The sequence below is a fragment of the Lathyrus oleraceus genome, chromosome 6, assembly GCF_024323335.1.
Source record: "Lathyrus oleraceus cultivar Zhongwan6 chromosome 6, CAAS_Psat_ZW6_1.0, whole genome shotgun sequence".
NCBI lineage: Eukaryota > Viridiplantae > Streptophyta > Magnoliopsida > Fabales > Fabaceae > Lathyrus > Lathyrus oleraceus.
In genome coordinates this window covers 156,353,665-156,376,249 of record NC_066584.1, presented here as the reverse complement: position 1 = coordinate 156,376,249, position 22,585 = coordinate 156,353,665, and the positions used below count along the sequence as shown (strand labels likewise).

At 38.5% G+C, this 22,585-nt stretch overlaps 1 protein-coding gene across 1 annotated transcript; it reads left to right on the top strand.

Moving 5' to 3' along the window:
- Positions 1-2,746: 2,746 nt before the first annotated feature.
- On the top strand, positions 2,747-5,540 carry LOC127091779 (uncharacterized). The gene is made up of 3 exons (XM_051030482.1): positions 2,747-3,213; positions 4,752-4,856; positions 4,978-5,540. The coding sequence occupies exons 1-3, from the start codon at positions 2,899-2,901 to the stop codon at positions 5,287-5,289; spliced, it is 732 nt and encodes a 243-aa protein (XP_050886439.1). The 5' UTR covers positions 2,747-2,898; the 3' UTR covers positions 5,290-5,540.
- Positions 5,541-22,585: the final 17,045 nt, after the last annotated feature.

Below are 22,585 nucleotides of genomic sequence, written 5' to 3'. Positions count from 1 at the left end.
CATCATTCATTATGCAACAACCAATTCATATTACCACGTGAATAATATCAACAAACAGTAGCAACTTGTCAACATCTTAACATCATCGACATAACAACATAATCATCACACCACGATATTAGAACAATGCAACGATTCATCAACCAAACGTATAAACCAATACATTTATTAACATACTAGGCATGTGAATATTATTAAAATATATCAACAATCACTACCATGTTATAGGTCTGAGCGTTAGCTTTCCAATATTTCAAACAACATCAAAATCAAACTTACGGAATAAAAGTTATGACCAAAATCGTCGGGATATGTCAATAATTCATTAACCGAACGTATGAACAATACTTCACCAACACAATAGGCATAGGAATGATACTTAAACAATTCTCAAACCCCAATCCAAAATGATTCACGAGTTGAAAGTTATGATCAAAACCGTGCACGAAAGCGTTACTAAAAAGTTGTTATTTTCTAAAATTTCCAACACAATTTTCATCTTCTTCAACCCCAAATATGTCAATGAAATAATCACCAAATTATTTTATCCCTGAAATAAAGTTATAGCCCTCTATTTCAGATATCCAACGCTTCAAAAGGCACTCGATTTGGACTTACGGATTGAAAATTATGGTCAAAACGATTTCGATCGAAAAACACAAAAAAAGGCTCACGCGCTGAGCGTGATCGTGACTGGCAGAATTCTGAATTTTCTGCGTTTTTCATCGTTGGAGGCCTTCCGGACCTACGATTTTGATTCCGTAAAAATCCAAACGCTCAGAAAATTACAACTTATGCAATAATCTAATTATCTAAAGTTCATTTAAAGTTTTAACACAATTAAATCATTTAATCACAATTTTAAGATTATGCCTAAAACCTTCGAAATTGCAACAATGGTGGATACATGTTCAATCATAAAATCAGAAAAATACACGCACATAAAGGACATGAAATTCATCATCTACTCATCATATAAAACCATCATAGCATCCAAATTCAAAATTATGAATCAAAACACCCAATCCTAAGGAGGTTAAAGGTTCTTCCATTCTACCATTCTACCATACTAATTACTATTGGAACAACTTCTCACCCTTACGTGAATTCCTTGTAAAAATTCTGAATTGAAACATTCACTCTCTCCCCTTGATCACCTTTCCTATTGCCTCTTTGCTCTTTTTTCTCAAATGTCATGTACTGTGAAAATCCCCTAAACCTAGGTTCCTCTTAACTTTTTATTTTTAGGGTAAACTTTTCCAAATCACCAACTTGACCCAAACTTAATTATCTCATCTTCCTTCCTCCCACTAACTTTCTCAATTTCTCATATTTGACCCAATTATTCTATCTTCACTAATTAATATAATAAAAATAAATAAAACATTATTTTTAATTATCAAAACAATTCTAAATTATTTTACTTACTTCTATCATCCCTCTATACCCCTAACTCAAGGATACATAGTCCGCCAACATCCAACCATAAAATAAATCATCAAAATCCATAATTCAAACAATTAAAATATAATAAAATATCTAATAAAAAACGGGGTGTTACAGCAGATACTCAGGAGTAGAGTTTACTGTTGTAAGTGAAAGTTAGCTCATGGAGTTACTTCGTTTAGTTTTTGTTGTCAGAAGTCCTGCTCTGATTCGGTAGCATCGGGGCCGAGAATGTTATTTAATTATCATATTTTGTTGGAGTTTAAACCTTTAATTGGTTTTATGTTGGAGTTTTTGAGAATTGCTTCTAAGAACTCTTGTTTTTGAAAGTGTTTTAATTAAATGGAAGTTTGAGACTAAATGTCTTATTGTGACTGTTTTATTTAAATTGAAATGAGAACGATATCGCTGCAATGATATCCTAAGTGAAGGTGAGCATACGATGACATATGTTGTATGATGTTAATATTTTTTGCCGCATGTTTGTTAAATATTTTGTCGTAGATGACACCTTAAATTGTCGTGTAATTTTTAAAATATAAGTTTCAGGGTTTAAGGTGTTACAAAAGTGACGCATATCTACCGGAAAACAAATAAGTGTGTGGATGCATTAGCCAACAACAGAATAATGAAATGAAAGCGGACCATACCTATCGGAAAAAAAAATGCGCGGATGCGTTAGCCAACAATGAAATAACTAGTTAAAGAGAGATTTATTTTCTTGAAGAAGTTTCTTATGATATTAAAGTGTTGTTTCACTATGATGCAAATGGTGTTACAACTCCGTCTCTCATGAGTTTAATTAAATTTACACAATTTTTTATGATTTAATGTAATTAATTGATTTTTTTTTATTTGTAGCCGAAGTTTTAATAACTATAATAGAATCCTCACAATAATTACACTTTCAAATTTAACCCGACTATATAATATCCTTCTTAAGAGTATTAGAACTTTTTAGTTGATGAAGGAGTTAAAATAATTTGAATAGTTAATGAACAAGTGAGATGTTGTAAGTTTAAATTTGTCCCCTTATATTTAATGTTCTTGTATTTTTATCAATTGAATTGAGTTAACGAAAATAAATATTTTAATTTAGTGTTATGCTGTAAGAGATACACTAAGTAGTAAAAATGTTTTTATATTTTCTGTCTTAATAAAATTAAGCTATAATTTATCGAAATAGTTATTTAAGTTTTCAATTAAAAAATATTATTTAATATTTTCACAAAAATAAAATAAAAGTTAAATGAATAATTTTTTTAAAAATTTGAACGAGGACGTCGTTTAAGTTCAAACGCAACGTGACTAAACTTCAAGTAAACGGCGTTACCTTTTCAATCAAAAGAACACCTGGACTTAACGCAAGAAAACCGAATTAGCAGTTTCGCACTGTAATCATCAACTGCGTGTTGCCTCGGCCAAAACGCAAAACCTCCAGAATCTTCTTCCATGGCGGTTATCAGCGCACTAACGACCGCAATCGTTGTGGCGTTTCTGGCGGCGGCATTGCCGGCATACGCCGGAGACACAAACAAAGTATTCTCTCCATGCACGGACACACGCGTGCAGAGATCAGACGGCTTTACGTTTGGACTCGCTTTCGCAGCAAAAGACAAGTTCTTCTACAATAACAATAACAGCGTTCAGTTATCTCCCTGCGATACTAGACTCTCTCTCTCCAATTCGAACTCTCAGATCTCTTTGTTCAGACCTAAGGTCGACGAGATCTCGCTCCTAACTGTTAATTCTTCCTCATTCGTTGCGGTTAGTTCTCTTCTGTTTCTGAATTTCAATTTTAGTAGTGGATATTCGTTTGATTTTGTAGAGTTGTTGGTTTTTGTTGTTGTTAATTGAAAAAACTGGATTCAATTAGGGCACAGTTTCTTTGATGTTGTAGTTTTCCGATTTTGATTAGTTTATTTGCTTTAGGCTCCTTTGTCCTGTTGCCAATGGCTAATTAACTGAAATATATATATACTCTGAACCCTAATTTTATGGTACTTTGGATTATTATGATCGTGGTTCTGGGGTAATGGATCAATATCTCTTTGTTTTGGTGAAAATGTTGGTTATATTTTTAGTTGTCAATTTTTCGCTTTGAGTTGTTTACTTGAAAATGGGGAGTTGGAGAATTTGGGAGTGAAATTACTTTATTTCTGCATTCTAAACATAACGTGAGGAATAGTTGAAAATGAAGCTGAAAGGGAAGTTAGTGCTGATGCGGTTAGCATGCCAAAATTGTAGAGTGTGTATGAGAGGAGGTTTAGGACAGAGAAGGGAGGGGGCAGTTAGTTAATGTAATTGGGAGGAGCAATTTTGAGAATGAGTAGGTTGTGTCTTGTGTTTAGTTTTAAGGAAATAAGCTTAGGAAGTTAAGGGATCTTCATCATTGTGTAATTTCTGGTTTATGCAAGGCAGAGAGCAATCTAGCACTCTGATGGATCATTGTGCTCTGGGCACTAACAACTTGTGATTGATATTGTGTTTTACATATATACGTTCTGATTTTTTATACTAGAAGCACAGATAATTTCTATATTCTTACTAGTGCAGCTGTGGAAGGATTCAGTGCAGTGCTTTTTGTCTGCTAGCCGATGTCCCAAACCACTATCACATCTACTTTTAGGGTTTCAGTTTCAGGGATAAATTCCTGAAATTCTTATTTTTAAAATGTTCTCTTTTTTTAAATGGTATACATTTCAATCAAAATCCTTTTAAGAGTAATGTTGTGTTCGTCATTTTGCTATGTTCTTGCTCACAAACAATCATTTTGTTCTTCTTCCTACTTTGAGTTTCGTTATGTTCTTCCCTACTTAAGTTTTATTGTTCTATACTTTAGGTTCTTTAACTATTAATTATGATGATTTCTTTAATTTTGTATACTGCTTTATATTTTTGCAATAGCGGCTATCCCGCTATCCGCTATAGCATTTTAGGGGGTCACTGCTACCCGGTGCTCTCTGAGATTAACAACATAGACTAATTTACAATACAAGTTTTGGAGGCATGAAAATCAATTAAAATTAATTTTTGAGAGAAATGTGAAGATCTTAATCTTTATCTAACTCCTTTTTAAATTCTATTTATGTTTTCCACTTTCCCATTCTCCACTTGCTAGAACAGGCATTGCCATAGTTTTTAAACCAAGTAAGCACAAATATATATAATTCCCTAATTGAGCCCGTTAGGTTCTTAATGCTTGACTTGTGGCGGCTTAATTTCATCACCGGTTTGGTTAACTTTCGCCTTTTGTGTCTCTGTTGATTAATTTACGTGGGATTGTATGTTTGCCATTGTTCCAGGACTCGTATGGCTATATGGTTGCATTTGCTGGTCGTAAATATGCAGCAAGGTCTCCTCCTGCTTTTGTTGCAAATGGCTCATATACTGTAACCAGTTTTACTCTTGTAAGGAGATTATTTTCCTCTTTTTACAAATACACTTTCCAATAATTATGGGTTCTTTTTGTATTCTCATAGTTGCAATTGTAATCCTTACTAAAAACCTATTGAAATCTTACCCCTGCAGGTTCTTGAGTTCACGAAGGGCAGACTGCAAAATTTATATTGGAAAAGAGACGGGTGTGCTAAATGCCCGAAAAATTCAAAAGCTGTCTGTCTTAACAATCAGGATTGTGCACTACAAACATCTACTTGCAAGAGCCATGGAGGACTTGTGGATTGCAGCTTAGGTATACAATTGGCATTCTCTGGCACTGATAAACACCTATCAGCTCTCAATTCTTGGTATGAAGTGAAAAACCTTCGCCAATATTCACTCTACGGCCTTTATTCAAATCTGAGAAGTTCACTCACTAGCCAATATGATAAGTTATTCTAACTTCCTTTAGTTCTTTTGTTGATTTGATTTGTTCTATTCTGTTGTGATTTACTTGTAATTTTATTGTATCAACTTCCCTTCTAAATATTTGCGAGAACCTAGAATGGTGGCGTGTAGATTTGTATATCAAATGTTTTATTGATTTTGCTTGATCCAGTCCTTATGAATCTATATTTAAGTGAGGTGAACTGTATTTGACATGCCAATCAGTGTAATTAACCCTTCATATAGTTATGGTTGGATTCTGCCTATCTTACTACACTTTTTCATGCCGCCTACTCTATAAAGCCATAATCAATTGTTGCCTTCACTAAAAAATATTTTAATAAACTTCCACTGAAAAGTGAGGCACCATCAACTATATAATAGACTGCCTAACCCAGAAATCAATTGATATTAATTATTCATGGTGTGTATTGACATCAACTATATATAGTTAACGAACTCCATGATATATCTCCCCACTATTTTTTTTCTTTATTGATGGTTTCGTGACAAGAAATAAATAAATCGTAGGCTTGTATTTGGAGAAGATTATGAGGCATTTTTTGCACTTTTGTCTAGAACAAGATTCAAAAAGATAATTCAGTGTTATGATTTAACAATCAAATTGTATAAATGGTACATTGTGGGTGGAATGGAAATAAACACCTATTCACATTGTTGAATCCAGAAGAGCTGTGTCTGCAAATGTTACATGTAAAAGAAAAGATAAACCTTTCTCATTATCAATTTGAAATTAAATTAAACTGAATAAAACTAAGATATTTGGGTTCATCTTCTCTAAAGTGAGCAGTCTCATTTTAGAGAGTACAGTAATTTTATTTTATCATTTTCTAGTGGAGCTGAGGGAATAGTCATTATGAATTTGTTAAGGTGGCCAAGCTTAGTGGGATGCCTACAAGAACATCTATATAAACAACTATAGTGAATAAACTTATAGTGGGTAACTAATAATACTCCAGTAGATAAACAAATGGCAAAAATCAATTTTAATTTTAATTTTTAATTTTATATATTTTTAATATTACTTTGAGAATTATATTAGATTCCTAGTATTGACTTCTTAATTTTATTAAAGTGATCTACTTTAATCTTTTCCATCCATTCCATATTAAGAGAGACGAAAATGAATTCTTAAATAAATTTGTGAGGCGAAACATGATTAGGCATTTCTACTGGTGCTACTCATTTTTGGATTTTTTGTGCGATCAATTAAACCACATCATCTTGAAGGAACTTATTCAGGGTACAATCACATATCCAGTTCGGACCTCGTAGGAAGAAAGTGACATTCATGATCAGTCAAGTCAATTACCAATACAATGGGATACTACATTCCATATTAAGAGAGACGAAAATGAATTCTTAAATAAATTTGTGAGGCGAAACATGATTAGGCATTTCTACTGGTGCTACTCATTTTTGGACTTTTTGTGCGATCAATTAAACCACATCATCTTGAAGGAACTTATTCAGGATACAATCACATATCCAGTTCGGACCTCATAGGAAGAAAGTGACATTCATGATCAGTCAAGTCAATTACCAATACAATGGGATACTATTTAGGATAACACATGTGCGACATACCAAAGGATCGTGGATAATGGGACACTATTTAGGATAACACATATGCGACATACCAAAGGAGGATCATGGATAAGATAAAGGAGAGATAGGTAAACACTAGGGGTATACCAGGACTCGTATCACTTCAAAGATAAAATCGACCGACAGCCAAACGCAGATTTCCAATGGTCGATTGTCCAAGAAACAAATGCCAATACCCTAGACGTATAAGATAAGTACCTTTCAAGATTTTTCAAAGCTAAATAAAAATATTTTGCTTAAAATAAATGATGTATGAACAAATACTATTATAATCCTCAACAATATGGCATAAACTATGTTTATGAAACATGATCCCAGTAGGAGAAACATGCTTGAAGCGCAGATGATGCACTCTTAGGAACTAGTCACTCTAAGAGCGTAGGCGGAAGAGCCCTGAAAACATCCATCAGAAATCAGGATAAAACCAGGGGGAATGGACAAAAATCCCACATTTGGTTGAGGATGGTTCCTAGTGACGTTGAAGACTTCCATAAACTTTCCTCATCCGAGATGAGTAACGACTAAGCTTGGTAGTTACTGTGGCTTGCATCAATCGGGATCACAAAAAATTGCGAATACACAGAATCTCACTAGAGAGAGGCAACAACGAGCTTCAAGGATCCTGCTGACTCCCACTCAATAAGGACACAAAAAGGATAATACTAATGGTACTTTCCCATACTTAATGAAACAATCAAATTCAATCACGATAAGGGCAAGAACCACAAGTTGGTTCGAAGCTGAGACACCGAGTCGAGAAAGCCCTAGATAATAAAGCGAGAAGATCATGAAGAATATTAAATAAATTACATCATGCACAAAGAAGACATAAAAAAGGTAAATATATAAATATCATTGTTCATACAAGTAGCAAGATAACATAAGGGCACAAATATTACAATTAAAAAAAGGAAATCAAGTCTCTCCACCCTAAGAAGTTGCACCGACATCCTCCGCCAATGCCCCATCCCGAACAACCTTGAACGAGTCAAGTTACAAGCATTGATTAAAGATGTCTGGGAAAAGGGTCTTCACCTGGTCGACCGCTTAGCCAAAGGTTATGTACACCCTCTTAAGAGTTTGCTGAAGGTACTCATCAACCTCCTTCCTCAGTCCATCCACCCATCCCTCATAGGCCGCATGGTCTTTAGCCCAAGATTCCTTCACTTGTTAAAGGGATCCCAAAGCCTAACTAGCACAAAATTTCATTTCCACTACAACATTGGTAGCTTCCTTTCGAGACCTTTTCACCATCTACAAGGAGAATTCAAGCTCAACTATCTTGGCAACTAAGGAGGAAGGAAATCAATGAATTCTTACCTCATTCTAAAAAGACTCAGCATGACTAGCTTTCTCCTGTAGGGTTGAAACTTCCTGTTGAAGCTTAGATCTTTCTTGTTCAGCCATTTCACACTTCCCCTTCTAGGTATCCCTTTCTTTGGAAGGATTACCCATGGTCAAAATTGAAGGAAAAGAGCGATCCAAAATGCAGTGGAATTTAAAATTTCTCCTTTAGTGATCCTTACAATGAGCATGATCAGTGATAGAATCGTTACCTCTTGTGGCGATTGTAACCTTTGATGCAGATCTACGGAGCGATCACGAACGTTGAACAATGACAACGCCTCTACTCAGTCCACACAAACGGATTTCTTCAATCTCAGTGCTAGCTGCTACGAATGGAGGCTTTGAGTGTGTGTGTGCGTGTGTGTGTGTGTGAGAGAGAGAGAGAGAGAAACGAAATTGCAACTGCTTCTACACAAGGGTTCTATTTATAGAACCACTTGTATGGGCTACAAGCTAAAAAAGCCCACTCAAGTGTATGTGGCCAATATCTTATAATATGCCAAAATCACTTAAGCTCGTGATACCTTACCATATTTTGTATTCTACTAAAGTACACCGTACCTTACGATGTTCTACAATTCACATAAGTGCACCGTACATTACGGTATTCCTTAGTTACTCTATCCCTCATCAATCCGTCCTTTTGTGTGTGATCCTGTAGGTTTTCACGGCATTGACAATTATATTAAATCACGTATTTAACATAATAAACAGTGAGCGGTATCTAACAACACATCACTGCTACCCAAGACACGAAAATATCATTTGATCTGACAAATCCTTTTGTGATAATACTTATGTGTACAATTACCCTTTTGCCCTTATGTCTATATTGAACACAAGGCATAGACCGTGTCATCCTTGTCCAGTTCAATATTGGGCCCATAAACATTTATCCTGTTACGCAGGATGAGCAAATTCCATCTAGGTCACTCATGTCCCTTAGCATACTTCGTGGAGTACCCATCAACTGTCTTTATGGTCATCCAATTACGGATAATGTTTGATCAACAATAAGGCACTCGACTCTACATCTAGGGTCCATAATGGTTTCAGGTCGAAGGGTGGTATAGACCATTATCACCATGAGAATTGTAACACCCTTCTAAAATACCCCAATTATTTAATTAAAATAGCAATATATCATCAGAGTAATTATGCACTTAAGGGTGTCACACAATCATTTCACAACATTCACCAAATAACTGTCATGCTCTTTTATTAATTCAAAACATAACGCATTTGCACAATACGCAGCGGATAGAAATCAAATCAATCATGCAAAACATGTAACACATTACATGTAAAATTATTCAACAAGGTAAAACATCCCGTCCCGATGTTACATCTATCAGAGCATGACCCACTAAGGAGACTACACTAGACTCCAAGGACTAGCTTCTACTCAATCACTGCTCGTTACCTGAAAAATAGTTGTAAGGGTGAGTTCCTCAATCGATATAATAAGCATTATAAAATATCATGCAATGTTAAGTAATTTAACACATATCATCACCCTAATCAGATCACACATATTCAGCAACGACAATATCAACTCATAATCATCATCATCATCATACTCAAACTCAACACAACCATAAAACACACGTATAATATTGGAATACATCCATTCATATTATACGCCATACATACATACATTATGCAATGAGACTCCATGCATGCGGTACCGACTATTCGTGAACATATAGTTCAACCTCACCGACCAAATCCAGGTACGGCTACCAAGCTCACTAGTCCCACTCATTTGAGACCTAGTGACTCACTCACTAATTCCTCACCATGGGAATTAGCTACCACCCTAAGGGCCATGATATGCACGCTAATCACCTAGCACGCAAACATCAACAACAATCCACAATACTAACTCACTAATTCCCCACCATGGGAATTAGCTACCACCATAAAGGCCACAATATGCAAGCTAAATCACTTAGTCATGCAAACATCAACAATCATCCACAATGGACATATGCTCACACTCTAAGCCATAAACAGTCCATTCATAATTTCATACATGATAGATACATTCACAACATTATGCATATCATCATGCATCATCAACATATTCACCACACAATCATATCATGTCATACCACATAATTAATCACAGCATTAGCATACTCTACTAATACCTATACTACTCAAAACAACGGGAAATGATCCCTACTCTATCATACATCAGCTAAATTTCATTACTCAGCTGAACAACCAAAAACTGCACAACAACAGCACAGAAAAATCACAATCCTGCCCATACGCGTACTGCCTAGTCCCATACGCGTATGGCCCATTTCTACGCCAATCCCATACGCGTATCACCTGTCTCATACGCGTATGCTACGCGTACCACTTCCCCATACACGTACCAACAGAGACCAAACCACGTTCAAAACCTCATCTTCCTCATCCATACGCGTAATGCCTAGTGCCATACGCGTACCAGACCATCTCATACGCGTATTGCCTAGCGCCATACGCGTATGACCAGAAACTAATTTTCCAGATCTGCTATGGTTTTCTCTGCTACGAGATCTCCCAATTCCAACCTCCTACAATCCAATTTTACACAATAATCGTTCATACCACCTAACACGAATTATCCCCTATTCGATTTCACAAATGCTAACATTATTACATCTAATTCCTACGAGTTTCTCCAATAAAAACCCATTTTTCGTTCATCCAATATTTCACAATTTTCATCATGCATCATTCTAATCAGGGACAAATCAATAGTCTATCACTACCCATTACATGTTATCCCATAATACCCATTAATCGACGATAACCCCCCTTACCTGAGTTAATCCGGCAATCCTTCAGCTTCAAGCTCTTCCTCTCTCCAACCCTTGTTCTCTGGTTCTCTTTGCCCTTTTTTCCACTTTTCTGTCCCTTTTTCCTTTTCACGTGAAAAATAAACCTTTTTACTAAATGGGACCTTTTCTAAATTCCAACTTTTATTCCAATAAAATAATAACCCAATAATAATAATTCCAATAATAATATTCCAATTATTTAATTAAATTAATAAATATATTATTAACTTAAATTAAATAATTATCTTATTTTATCGGGGTGTTACAACTCTCCCCCACTAAAAGAGTTTTCGTCCTCGAAAACATACCTCAAGCGAATAACTCCGGATATGACTCCTTCATCTGACTCTCAAGCTCCCAAGTCACATTGCCACCTGCTGGTCCTCCCCAAGCTACCTTCACCAAAGCAATCTCTTTACCCCGCAACTGCTTCAACTCTCGATCCTCAATCCTCATAGGTGATGTTTCAACAGTCAGGTTATCTCTCACCTGTACATCATCTACTTGGACCACATGCGACGGATCAGGAATGTACCTCCTCAACTGAGACACATGGAAAACCTCATGCAAATTCGCAAGTGACGGCGGTAAAGCGATACGATAGGCTACCTCCCCTATCCTCTCCAAAATCTGATAAGGACCAATAAATCGAGGTGTCAACTTCTTCGACTTCAAAGCTCGACCAACCCCAGTTATCGGAGTAACACGAAGAAACACATGATCTCCCTCTTGAAACTCAAGTGACTTCCTCCTCTTGTCGTGATAACTCTTCTGACGACTCTGAGCAATTCTCATCTTCTCCTGAATCATCTTAATCTTTTCCGTAGTTTGTTGAACAATCTCCGGTCCAATCACAGCACTCTCACCGGACTCATACCAACATAAAGGTGTCCGACATCTCCTACCATACAAAGCTTCAAACGGTGCCATACCAATACTCGAATGAAAACTATTGTTGTAGGTAAACTCAATCAAAGGTAAATAACAATCCCACGCACCTCCTTTTTCCAAAACACAAGCCCTCAAAAGGTCCTCTAGTGACTGAATCGTCCTCTCAGTCTGACCATCAGTCTGCGGATGATATGCAGAACTCAATCTCAGCTTAGTTCCCAAAGCCCTCTGCAAACCTTCCCAGAACTTCGATGTAAATCTAGGATCTCTGTCCGAAACAATACTCGACAGAATACCATGCAAACTTACAATTTTCTCAATATACAACTCCGCTAATCTCTCTAACGGATAATCCATTCTGATCGGAATGAAATGAGCCGATTTTGTCAATCTGTCTACAATCACCCAAATAGCTTCAAAATTCTTATTTGTCCTCGGTAAACCAGAAACAAAATCCATACTGATACTATCCCACTTCCACTCTGGAATAGCCAACGGTTGCATTAGCCCAGACGGCTTCTGATGCTCAATCTTTGACTTCTGACAAGTCAAACAAGAATAAACAAAACTCGCAATTTCTCTTTTCATTCCCGGCCACCAAAATAACTTTTTCAAATCATGATACATCTTCGTAGCCCCAGGATGAATACTCAGGCCACTACGATGTCCTTCCTCAAGAATACTCTTCTTAAGTTCGGTAACATCCGGAATACACACCCGATTACCAAATTTCAAAACACCATTCTCATCAACTCTGAATTCACCACCTTGACCTTGATTCACTAGAGTCAACTTATCAACCAAAAGCACATCGGATTTCTGACCCTCTCTGATCTCATCCAGAATACTACTCGTTAACTTCAACATTCCCAATTTAACACTATTGTGAGTACTCTCACACACCAAACTCAAGTCTCTAAACTGCTCAATTAAATCCAATTCCTTAACCATTAACATAGACATATGCAATGATTTCCGACTCAATGCATCAGCCACTACGTTTGCTTTACCCGGATGGTAATTCAAACCAAAGTCATAATCCTTCAGAAACTCTAACCATCTCCTCTGTCTCATATTCAGCTCTTTCTGATCAAACAAATACTTTAAACTTTTATGGTCACTGAAAACCTCAAATCTTGACCCGTACAAGTAATGCCTCCATAACTTCAAAACAAAAACCACAGTCGCCAACTCTAAATCGTGTGTCGGATAGTTCCTCTCATGAACCCTCAATTGTCTCGAAGCATAAGCTATAACCTGCTTGTTCTGCATCAACACACCACCCAAACCCAACAATGAAGCATCACAGTAAACCTCAAATGGTTCCGATGGACTCGGTAATATCAGAATAGGAGCAGTAGTTAACCTTCTCTTTAACTCTTGGAAACCTTCTTCACATTTTGAGTCCCAAACAAACGCTTGCCCCTTTCTAGTCAACATCGTCAACGGTAACGCCAACTTAGAGAATCCCTCAATGAATTTCCTATAATACCCTGCAAGTCCAAGAAAACTCCTTATCTCAGAAACTGACTTCGGAGCTTCCCACTTAGATACCGCTTCTATCTTAGAAGGATCAACAGCAACACCATCTCTTGAAATCACATGACCAAGAAAACTAACCTCTTCTAACCAAAATTCACACTTTGACAGTTTAGCAAATAACTTCTTTTCTCGTAGAACTCCTAAAACCACTCTCAAATGTTCAACATGCTCTTCTTCAGATTTCGAATACACCAAAATATCGTCAATAAACACCACAACAAACTTATCTAAGTACGAATGGAAAATCCTATTCATATACTCCATAAACACTCCAGGCGCATTAGTCACACCAAAAGGCATTACAGAATATTCATAATGTCCATACCTTGTTCTGAAAGTAGTCTTCTGAATATCCTCAGTTTTCACACGTATCTGATGATACCCAGATCTCAAATCTATTTTACTGAACACACTCGCACCAACCAACTGATCCATCAAATCATCAATCCTCGGCAACGGATACCGATTCTTGATCGTCACTTTATTCAGTTGCCTGTAGTCCACACACAACCTCATAGTACCTTCTTTCTTCTTAACCAATAACACTGGTGCACCCCACGGTGACACACTCGGACGAATAAATTTCTTATCCAACAGATCTTCCAACTGACTCTTCAATTCAGTTAACTCAACAGCAGACATACGGTAAGGAGCCATCGATACCGGCCTAGTACCAGGTACCAAATCAATCGAGAACTCAACTTCACGCTCTGGCAGCAATTCATTCACCTCTTCCGGAAACACATCAGGAAAATCACACACCACAGCTAGATTGCAAATCGCCAGTTTATCTTTAGCCTCCACAGTCGCTAACAACATAAACAACTCGGCCCCATCTGCTACTGCCTCATTCACCTGCCTTGCTGATAGAAACAAATTCTTTCCTTCCTCATTCTCAGGAAAAATCACAGTCTTATCAAAACAGTTGATATAAACTCGGTTAAACACCAACCAGTTCATACCCAGAATAACATCAATCTGCACTAGTGGAAGACACACTAGGTCCATCCCAAAGTCCCTACCAAAAATACTCAAAGGACAATTTAAACAAACTGAAGTAGTAGTCACTGAACCCTTCGCAGGAGTATCAATCACCATACTCCCATGCATCTCAGATATCTCTAACTTAAGTTTCACAGCACAATCCAAAGATATAAAGGAATGAGTCGCACCTGTGTCAATAATAGCTACAAGAGGAAAGCCATTAATATAACACGTACCTCGGATCAAACGATCATCTGCAGAAGTCTCAGAACCCGATAAAGCAAAGACCTTGCCTCCCGACTGGTTCTCTTTCTTCGGCTTAGGACACTGTGGGCTGATATGACCCACCTCTCCACAGTTGAAACAAGTCACAGTCTTCAACCGGCACTCTGCAGCCAAATGACCACCTTTTCCACACTTGTAACACTTCTTCTCATTACTAGTACACTCATGGATACGATGTCCAGCCTGACCACATCTGTAACACTTAGCAGGGGCACTGGAGTCTCCCCCACTAGGCCTCTTCATCCCACTTTGTCTCTGGAAACCTTTGCCAGCTGCATACGGTTTCCCACGATCATTCTGATTCTTGCCTCTTCTATCAACCCTTTGCTGATAGCTCTCTGCTCTAGCCTTGGTATCCTGTTCAAAAATCCTGCAACAGTCAACCAAATCAGAAAACACTCTAATCCGCTGATACCCAATAGCCTGCTTGATCTCGGGACGTAACCCGTTCTCAAACTTCACACACTTTGAAAATTCCCCAGTAGCCTCGTCATAGGGAGTGTAATACTTCGACAACTCTGTGAACTTAGCAGCATACTCAGTAACAGACCGATTGCCCTGCTTCAATTCCAAGAACTCTATCTCTTTCTTTCCTCTGACATCCTCTGGAAAGTACTTCCTCAGGAATCTCTCTCTGAACACAGCCCAAGTGATCTCAGCATTCCCAGCAGATTCCAACTCAGTGCGGGTAGCAACCCACCAATCATCTGCTTCTTCTGACAGCATATGCGTACCGAACCTGACCTTCTGGTTATCGGCACACTCAGTCACTCGGAAGATCCTCTCGATTTCCTTCAACCACTTCTGAGCACCATCTGGATCGTATGCTCCCTTGAACATTGGAGGATTGTTCTTCTGGAACTCACTCAGTTGACGAGCAGCTCCCATTCCCACAACATTCAGATTCCCTCCAAGTACTCCAGCTAGCATACCCAGAGCCTCAGCAATCGCAGCATCATCTCTACCTCTTCCAGCCATCTCTATTCTGAAAACCCAACAAGCTAAACAATAAGTACTGATAGGGTTACACAACACCTATCCCGTACAGGGAACAGAATAATTACGACCCGACTCGACCGACTATGCTCTGATACCACTAATGTAACACCCTTCTAAAATACCCCAATTATTTAATTAAAATAGCAATATATCATCAGAGTAATTATGCACTTAAGGGTGTCACACAATCATTTCACAACATTCACCAAATAACTGTCATGCTCTTTTATTAATTCAAAACATAACGCATTTGCACAATACGCAGCGGATAGAAATCAAATCAATCATGCAAAACATGTAACACATTACATGTAAAATTATTCAACAAGGTAAAACATCCCGTCCCGATGTTACATCTATCAGAGCATGACCCACTAAGGAGACTACACTAGACTCCAAGGACTAGCTTCTACTCAATCACTGCTCGTTACCTGAAAAATAGTTGTAAGGGTGAGTTCCTCAATCGATATAATAAGCATTATAAAATATCATGCAATGTTAAGTAATTTAACACATATCATCACCCTAATCAGATCACACATATTCAGCAACGGCAATATCAACTCATAATCATCATCATCATCATACTCAAACTCAACACAACCATAAAACACACGTATAATATTGGAATACATCCATTCATATTATACGCCATACATACATACATTATGCAATGAGACTCCATGCATGCGGTACCGACTATTCGTGAACATATAGTTCAACCTCACCGACCAAATCCAGGTACGGCTACCAAGCTCACTAGTCCCACTCATTTGAGACCTAGTGACTCACTCACTAATTCCTCACCATGGGAATTAGCTACCACCCCAAGGGCCATGATATGCACGCTAATCACCTAGCACGCAAACATCAACAACAATCCACCATACTAACTCACTAATTCCCCACCATGGGAATTAGCTACCACCATAAAGGCCACAATATGCAAGCTAAATCACTTAGTCATGCAAACATCAACAATCATCCACAATGGACATATGCTCACACTCTAAGCCATAAACAGTCCATTCATAATTTCATACATGATAGATACATTCACAACATTATGCATATCATCATGCATCATCAACATATTCACACACAATCATATCATGTCATACCACATAATTAATCACAGCATTAGCATACTCTACTAATACCTATACTACTCAAAACAACGGGAAATGATCCCTACTCTATCATACATCAGCTAAATTTCATTACTCAGCTGAACAACCAAAAACTGCACAACAACAGCACAGAAAAATCACAATCCTGCCCATACGCGTACTGCCTAGTCCCATACGCGTATGGCCCATTTCTACGCCAATCCCATACGCGTATCACCTGTCTCATACGCGTATGCTACGCGTACCACTTCCCCATACGCGTACCAACAGAGACCAAACCACGTTCAAAACCTCATCTTCCTCATCCATACGCGTAATGCCTAGTGCCATACGCGTACCAGACCATCTCATACGCGTATTGCCTAGCGCCATACGCGTATGACCAGAAACTAATTTTTCAGATCTGCTATGGTTTTCTCTGCTACGAGATCTCCCAATTCCAACCTCCTACAATCCAATTTTACACAATAATCGTTCATACCACCTAACACGAATTATCCCCTATTCGATTTCACAAATGCTAACATTATTACATCTAATTCCTACGAGTTTCTCCAATAAAAACCCATTTTTCGTTCATCCAATATTTCACAATTTTCATCATGCATCATTCTAATCAGGGACAAATCAATAGTCTATCACTACCCATTACATGTTATCCCATAATACCCATTAATCGACGATAACCCCCCTTACCTGAGTTAATCCGGCAATCCTTCAGCTTCAAGCTCTTCCTCTCTCCAACCCTTGTTCTCTGGTTCTCTTTGCCCTTTTTCCACTTTTCTGTCCCTTTTTCCTTTTCACGTGAAAAATAAACCTTTTTACTAAATGGGACCTTTTCTAAATTCCAACTTTTATTCCAATAAAATAATAACCCAATAATAATAATTCCAATAATAATATTCCAATTATTTAATTAAATTAATAAATATATTATTAACTTAAATTAAATAATTATCTTATTTTATCGGGGTGTTACAACTCTCGCCCACTAAAAGAGTTTTCGTCCTCGAAAACATACCTCAAGCGAATAACTCCGGATATGACTCCTTCATCTGACTCTCAAGCTCCCAAGTCACATTGCCACCTGCTGGTCCTCCCCAAGCTACCTTCACCAAAGCAATCTCTTTAGCCCGCAACTGCTTCAACTCTCGATCCTCAATCCTCATAGGTGATGTTTCAACAGTCAGGTTATCTCTCACCTGTACATCATCTACTTGGACCACATGCGACGGATCAGGAATGTACCTCCTCAACTGAGACACATGGAAAACCTCATGCAAATTCGCAAGTGACGGCGGTAAAGCGATACGATAGGCTACCTCCCCTATCCTCTCCAAAATCTGATAAGGACCAATAAATCGAGGTGTCAACTTCTTCGACTTCAAAGCTCGACCAACCCCAGTTATCGGAGTAACACGAAGAAACATATGATCTCCCTCTTGAAACTCAAGTGACTTCCTCCTCTTGTCGTGATAACTCTTCTGACGACTCTGAGCAATTCTCATCTTCTCCTGAATCATCTTAATCTTTTCCGTAGTTTGTTGAACAATCTCCGGTCCAATCACAGCACTCTCACCGGACTCATACCAACATAAAGGTGTCCGACATCTCCTACCATACAAAGCTTCAAACGGTGCCATACCAATACTCGAATGAAAACTATTGTTGTAGGTAAACTCAATCAAAGGTAAATAACAATCCCACGCACCTCCTTTTTCCAAAACACAAGCCCTCAAAAGGTCCTCTAGTGACTGAATCGTCCTCTCAGTCTGACCATCAGTCTGCGGATGATATGCAGAACTCAATCTCAGCTTAGTTCCCAAAGCCCTCTGCAAACCTTCCCAGAACTTCGATGTAAATCTAGGATCTCTGTCCGAAACAATACTCGACAGAATACCATGCAAACTTACAATTTTCTCAATATACAACTCCGCTAATCTCTCTAACGGATAATCCATTCTGATCGGAATGAAATGAGCCGATTTTGTCAATCTGTCTACAATCACCCAAATAGCTTCAAAATTCTTATTTGTCCTCGGTAAACCAGAAACAAAATCCATACTGATACTATCCCACTTCCACTCTGGAATAGCCAACGGTTGCATTAGCCCAGACGGCTTCTGATGCTCAATCTTTGACTTCTGACAAGTCAAACAAGAATAAACAAAACTCGCAATTTCTCTTTTCATTCCCGGCCACCAAAATAACTTTTTCAAATCATGATACATCTTCGTAGCCCAGGATGAATACTCAGGCCACTACGATGTCCTTCCTCAAGAATACTCTTCTTAAGTTCGGTAACATCCGGAATACACACCCGATTACCAAATTTCAAAACACCATTCTCATCAACTCTGAATTCACCACCTTGACCTTGATTCACTAGAGTCAACTTATCAACCAAAAGCACATCGGATTTCTGACCCTCTCTGATCTCATCCAGAATACTACTCGTTAACTTCAACATTCCCAATTTAACACTATTGTGAGTACTCTCACACACCAAACTCAAGTCTCTAAACTGCTCAATTAAATCCAATTCCTTAACCATTAACATAGACATATGCAATGATTTCCGACTCAATGCATCAGCCACTACGTTTGCTTTACCCGGATGGTAATTCAAACCAAAGTCATAATCCTTCAGAAACTCTAACCATCTCCTCTGTCTCATATTCAGCTCTTTCTGATCAAACAAATACTTTAAACTTTTATGGTCACTGAAAACCTCAAATCTTGACCCGTACAAGTAATGCCTCCATAACTTCAAAACAAAAACCACAGTCGCCAACTCTAAATCGTGTGTCGGATAGTTCCTCTCATGAACCCTCAATTGTCTCGAAGCATAAGCTATAACCTGCTTATTCTGCATCAACACACCACCCAAACCCAACAATGAAGCATCACAGTAAACCTCAAATGGTTCCGATGGACTCGGTAATATCAGAATAGGAGCAGTAGTTAACCTTCTCTTTAACTCTTGGAAACCTTCTTCACATTTTGAGTCCCAAACAAACGCTTGCCCCTTTCTAGTCAACATCGTCAACGGTAACGCCAACTTAGAGAATCCCTCAATGAATTTCCTATAATACCCTGCAAGTCCAAGAAAACTCCTTATCTCAGAAACTGACTTCGGAGCTTCCCACTTAGATACCGCTTCTATCTTAGAAGGATCAACAGCAACACCATCTCTTGAAATCACATGACCAAGAAAACTAACCTCTTCTAACCAAAATTCACACTTTGACAGTTTAGCAAATAACTTCTTTTCTCGTAGAACTCCTAAAACCACTCTCAAATGTTCAACATGCTCTTCTTCAGATTTCGAATACACCAAAATATCGTCAATAAACACCACAACAAACTTATCTAAGTACGGATGGAAAATCCTATTCATATACTCCATAAACACTCCAGGCGCATTAGTCACACCAAAAGGCATTACAGAATACTCATAATGTCCATACCTTGTTCTGAAAGCAGTCTTCTGAATATCCTCAGTTTTCACACGTATCTGATGATACCCAGATCTCAAATCTATTTTACTGAACACACTCGCACCAACCAACTGATCCATCAAATCATCAATCCTCGGCAAAGGATACCGATTCTTGATCGTCACTTTATTCAGTTGCCTGTAGTCCACACACAACCTCATAGTACCTTCTTTCTTCTTAACCAATAACACTGGTGCACCCCACGGTGACACACTCGGACGAATAAATTTCTTATCCAACAGATCTTCCAACTGACTCTTCAATTCAGTTAACTCAACAGCAGACATACGGTAAAGAGCCATCGATATCGGCCTAGTACCAGGTACCAAATCAATCGAGAACTCAACTTCACGCTCTGGCGACAATTCATTCACCTCTTCCGGAAACACATCAGGAAAATCACACACCACAGCTAGATCGCAAATCACCAGTTTATCTTTAGCCTCCAAATCGCTAACAACATAAACAACTCTGCCCCATCTGCTACTGCCTCATTCACCTGCCTTGCTGATAGAAACAAATTCTTTCCTTCCTCAATCTCAGGAAAAATCACAGTCTTATCAAAACAGTTGATATAAACTCGGTTAAACACCAACCAGTTCATACCCAGAATAACATCAATCTGCACTAGTGGAAGACACACTAGGTCCATCCCAAAGTCCCTACCAAAAATACTCAAAGGACAATTTAAACAAACTGAAGTAGTAGTCACTGAACCCTTCGCAGGAGTATCAATCACCATACTCCCATGCATCTCAGATATCTCTAACTTAAGTTTCACAGCACAATCCAAAGATATAAAGGAATGAGTCGCACCTGTGTCAATAATAGCTACAAGAGGAAAGCCATTAATATAACACGTACCTCGGATCAAACGATCATCTGCAGAAGTCTCAGAACCCGATAAAGCAAAGACCTTGCCTCCCGACTGGTTCTCTTTCTTCGGCTTAGGACACTGTGGGCTGATATGACCCACCTCTCCACAGTTGAAACAAGTCACAGTCTTCAACCGGCACTCTGCAGCCAAATGACCACCTTTTCCACACTTGTAACACTTCTTCTCATTACTGGTACACTCATGGATACGATGTCCAGCCTGACCACATCTGTAACACTTAGCAGGGGCACTGGAGTCTCCCCCACTAGGCCTCTTCATCCCACTTTGTCTCTGGAAACCTTTGCCAGCTGCATACGGTTTCCCACGATCATTCTGATTCTTGCCTCTTCTATCAACCCTTTGCTGATAGCTCTCTGCTCTAGCCTTGGTATCCTGTTCAAAAATCCTGCAACAGTCAACCAAATCAGAAAACACTCTAATCCGCTGATACCCAATAGCCTGCTTGATCTCGGGACGTAACCCGTTCTCAAACTTCACACACTTTGAAAATTCCCCAGTAGCCTCGTCATAGGGAGTGTAATACTTCGACAGCTCTGTGAACTTAGCAGCATACTCAGTAACAGACCGATTGCCCTGCTTCAATTCCAAGAACTCTATCTCTTTCTTTCCTCTGACATCCTCTGGAAAGTACTTCCTCAGGAATCTCTCTCTGAACACAGCCCAAGTGATCTCAGCATTCCCAGCAGATTCCAACTCAGTGCGGGTAGCAACCCACCAATCATCTGCTTCTTCTGACAGCATATGCGTACCGAACCTGACCTTCTGGTTATCGGCACACTCAGTCACTCGGAAGATCCTCTCGATTTCCTTCAACCACTTCTGAGCACCATCTGGATCGTATGCTCCCTTGAACATTGGAGGATTGTTCTTCTGGAACTCACTCAGTTGACGAGCAGCTCCCATTCCCACAACATTCAGATTCCCTCCAAGTACTCCAGCTAGCATACCCAGAGCCTCAGCAATCGCAGCATCATCTCTACCTCTTCCAGCCATCTCTATTCTGAAAACCCAACAAGCTAAACAATAAGTACTGATAGGGTTACACAACACCTATCCCGTACAGGGAACAGAATAATTACGACCCGACTCGACCGACTATGCTCTGATACCACTAATGTAACACCCTTCTAAAATACCCCAATTATTTAATTAAAATAGCAATATATCATCAGAGTAATTATGCACTTAAGGGTGTCACACAATCATTTCACAACATTCACCAAATAACTGTCATGCTCTTTTATTAATTCAAAACATAACGCATTTGCA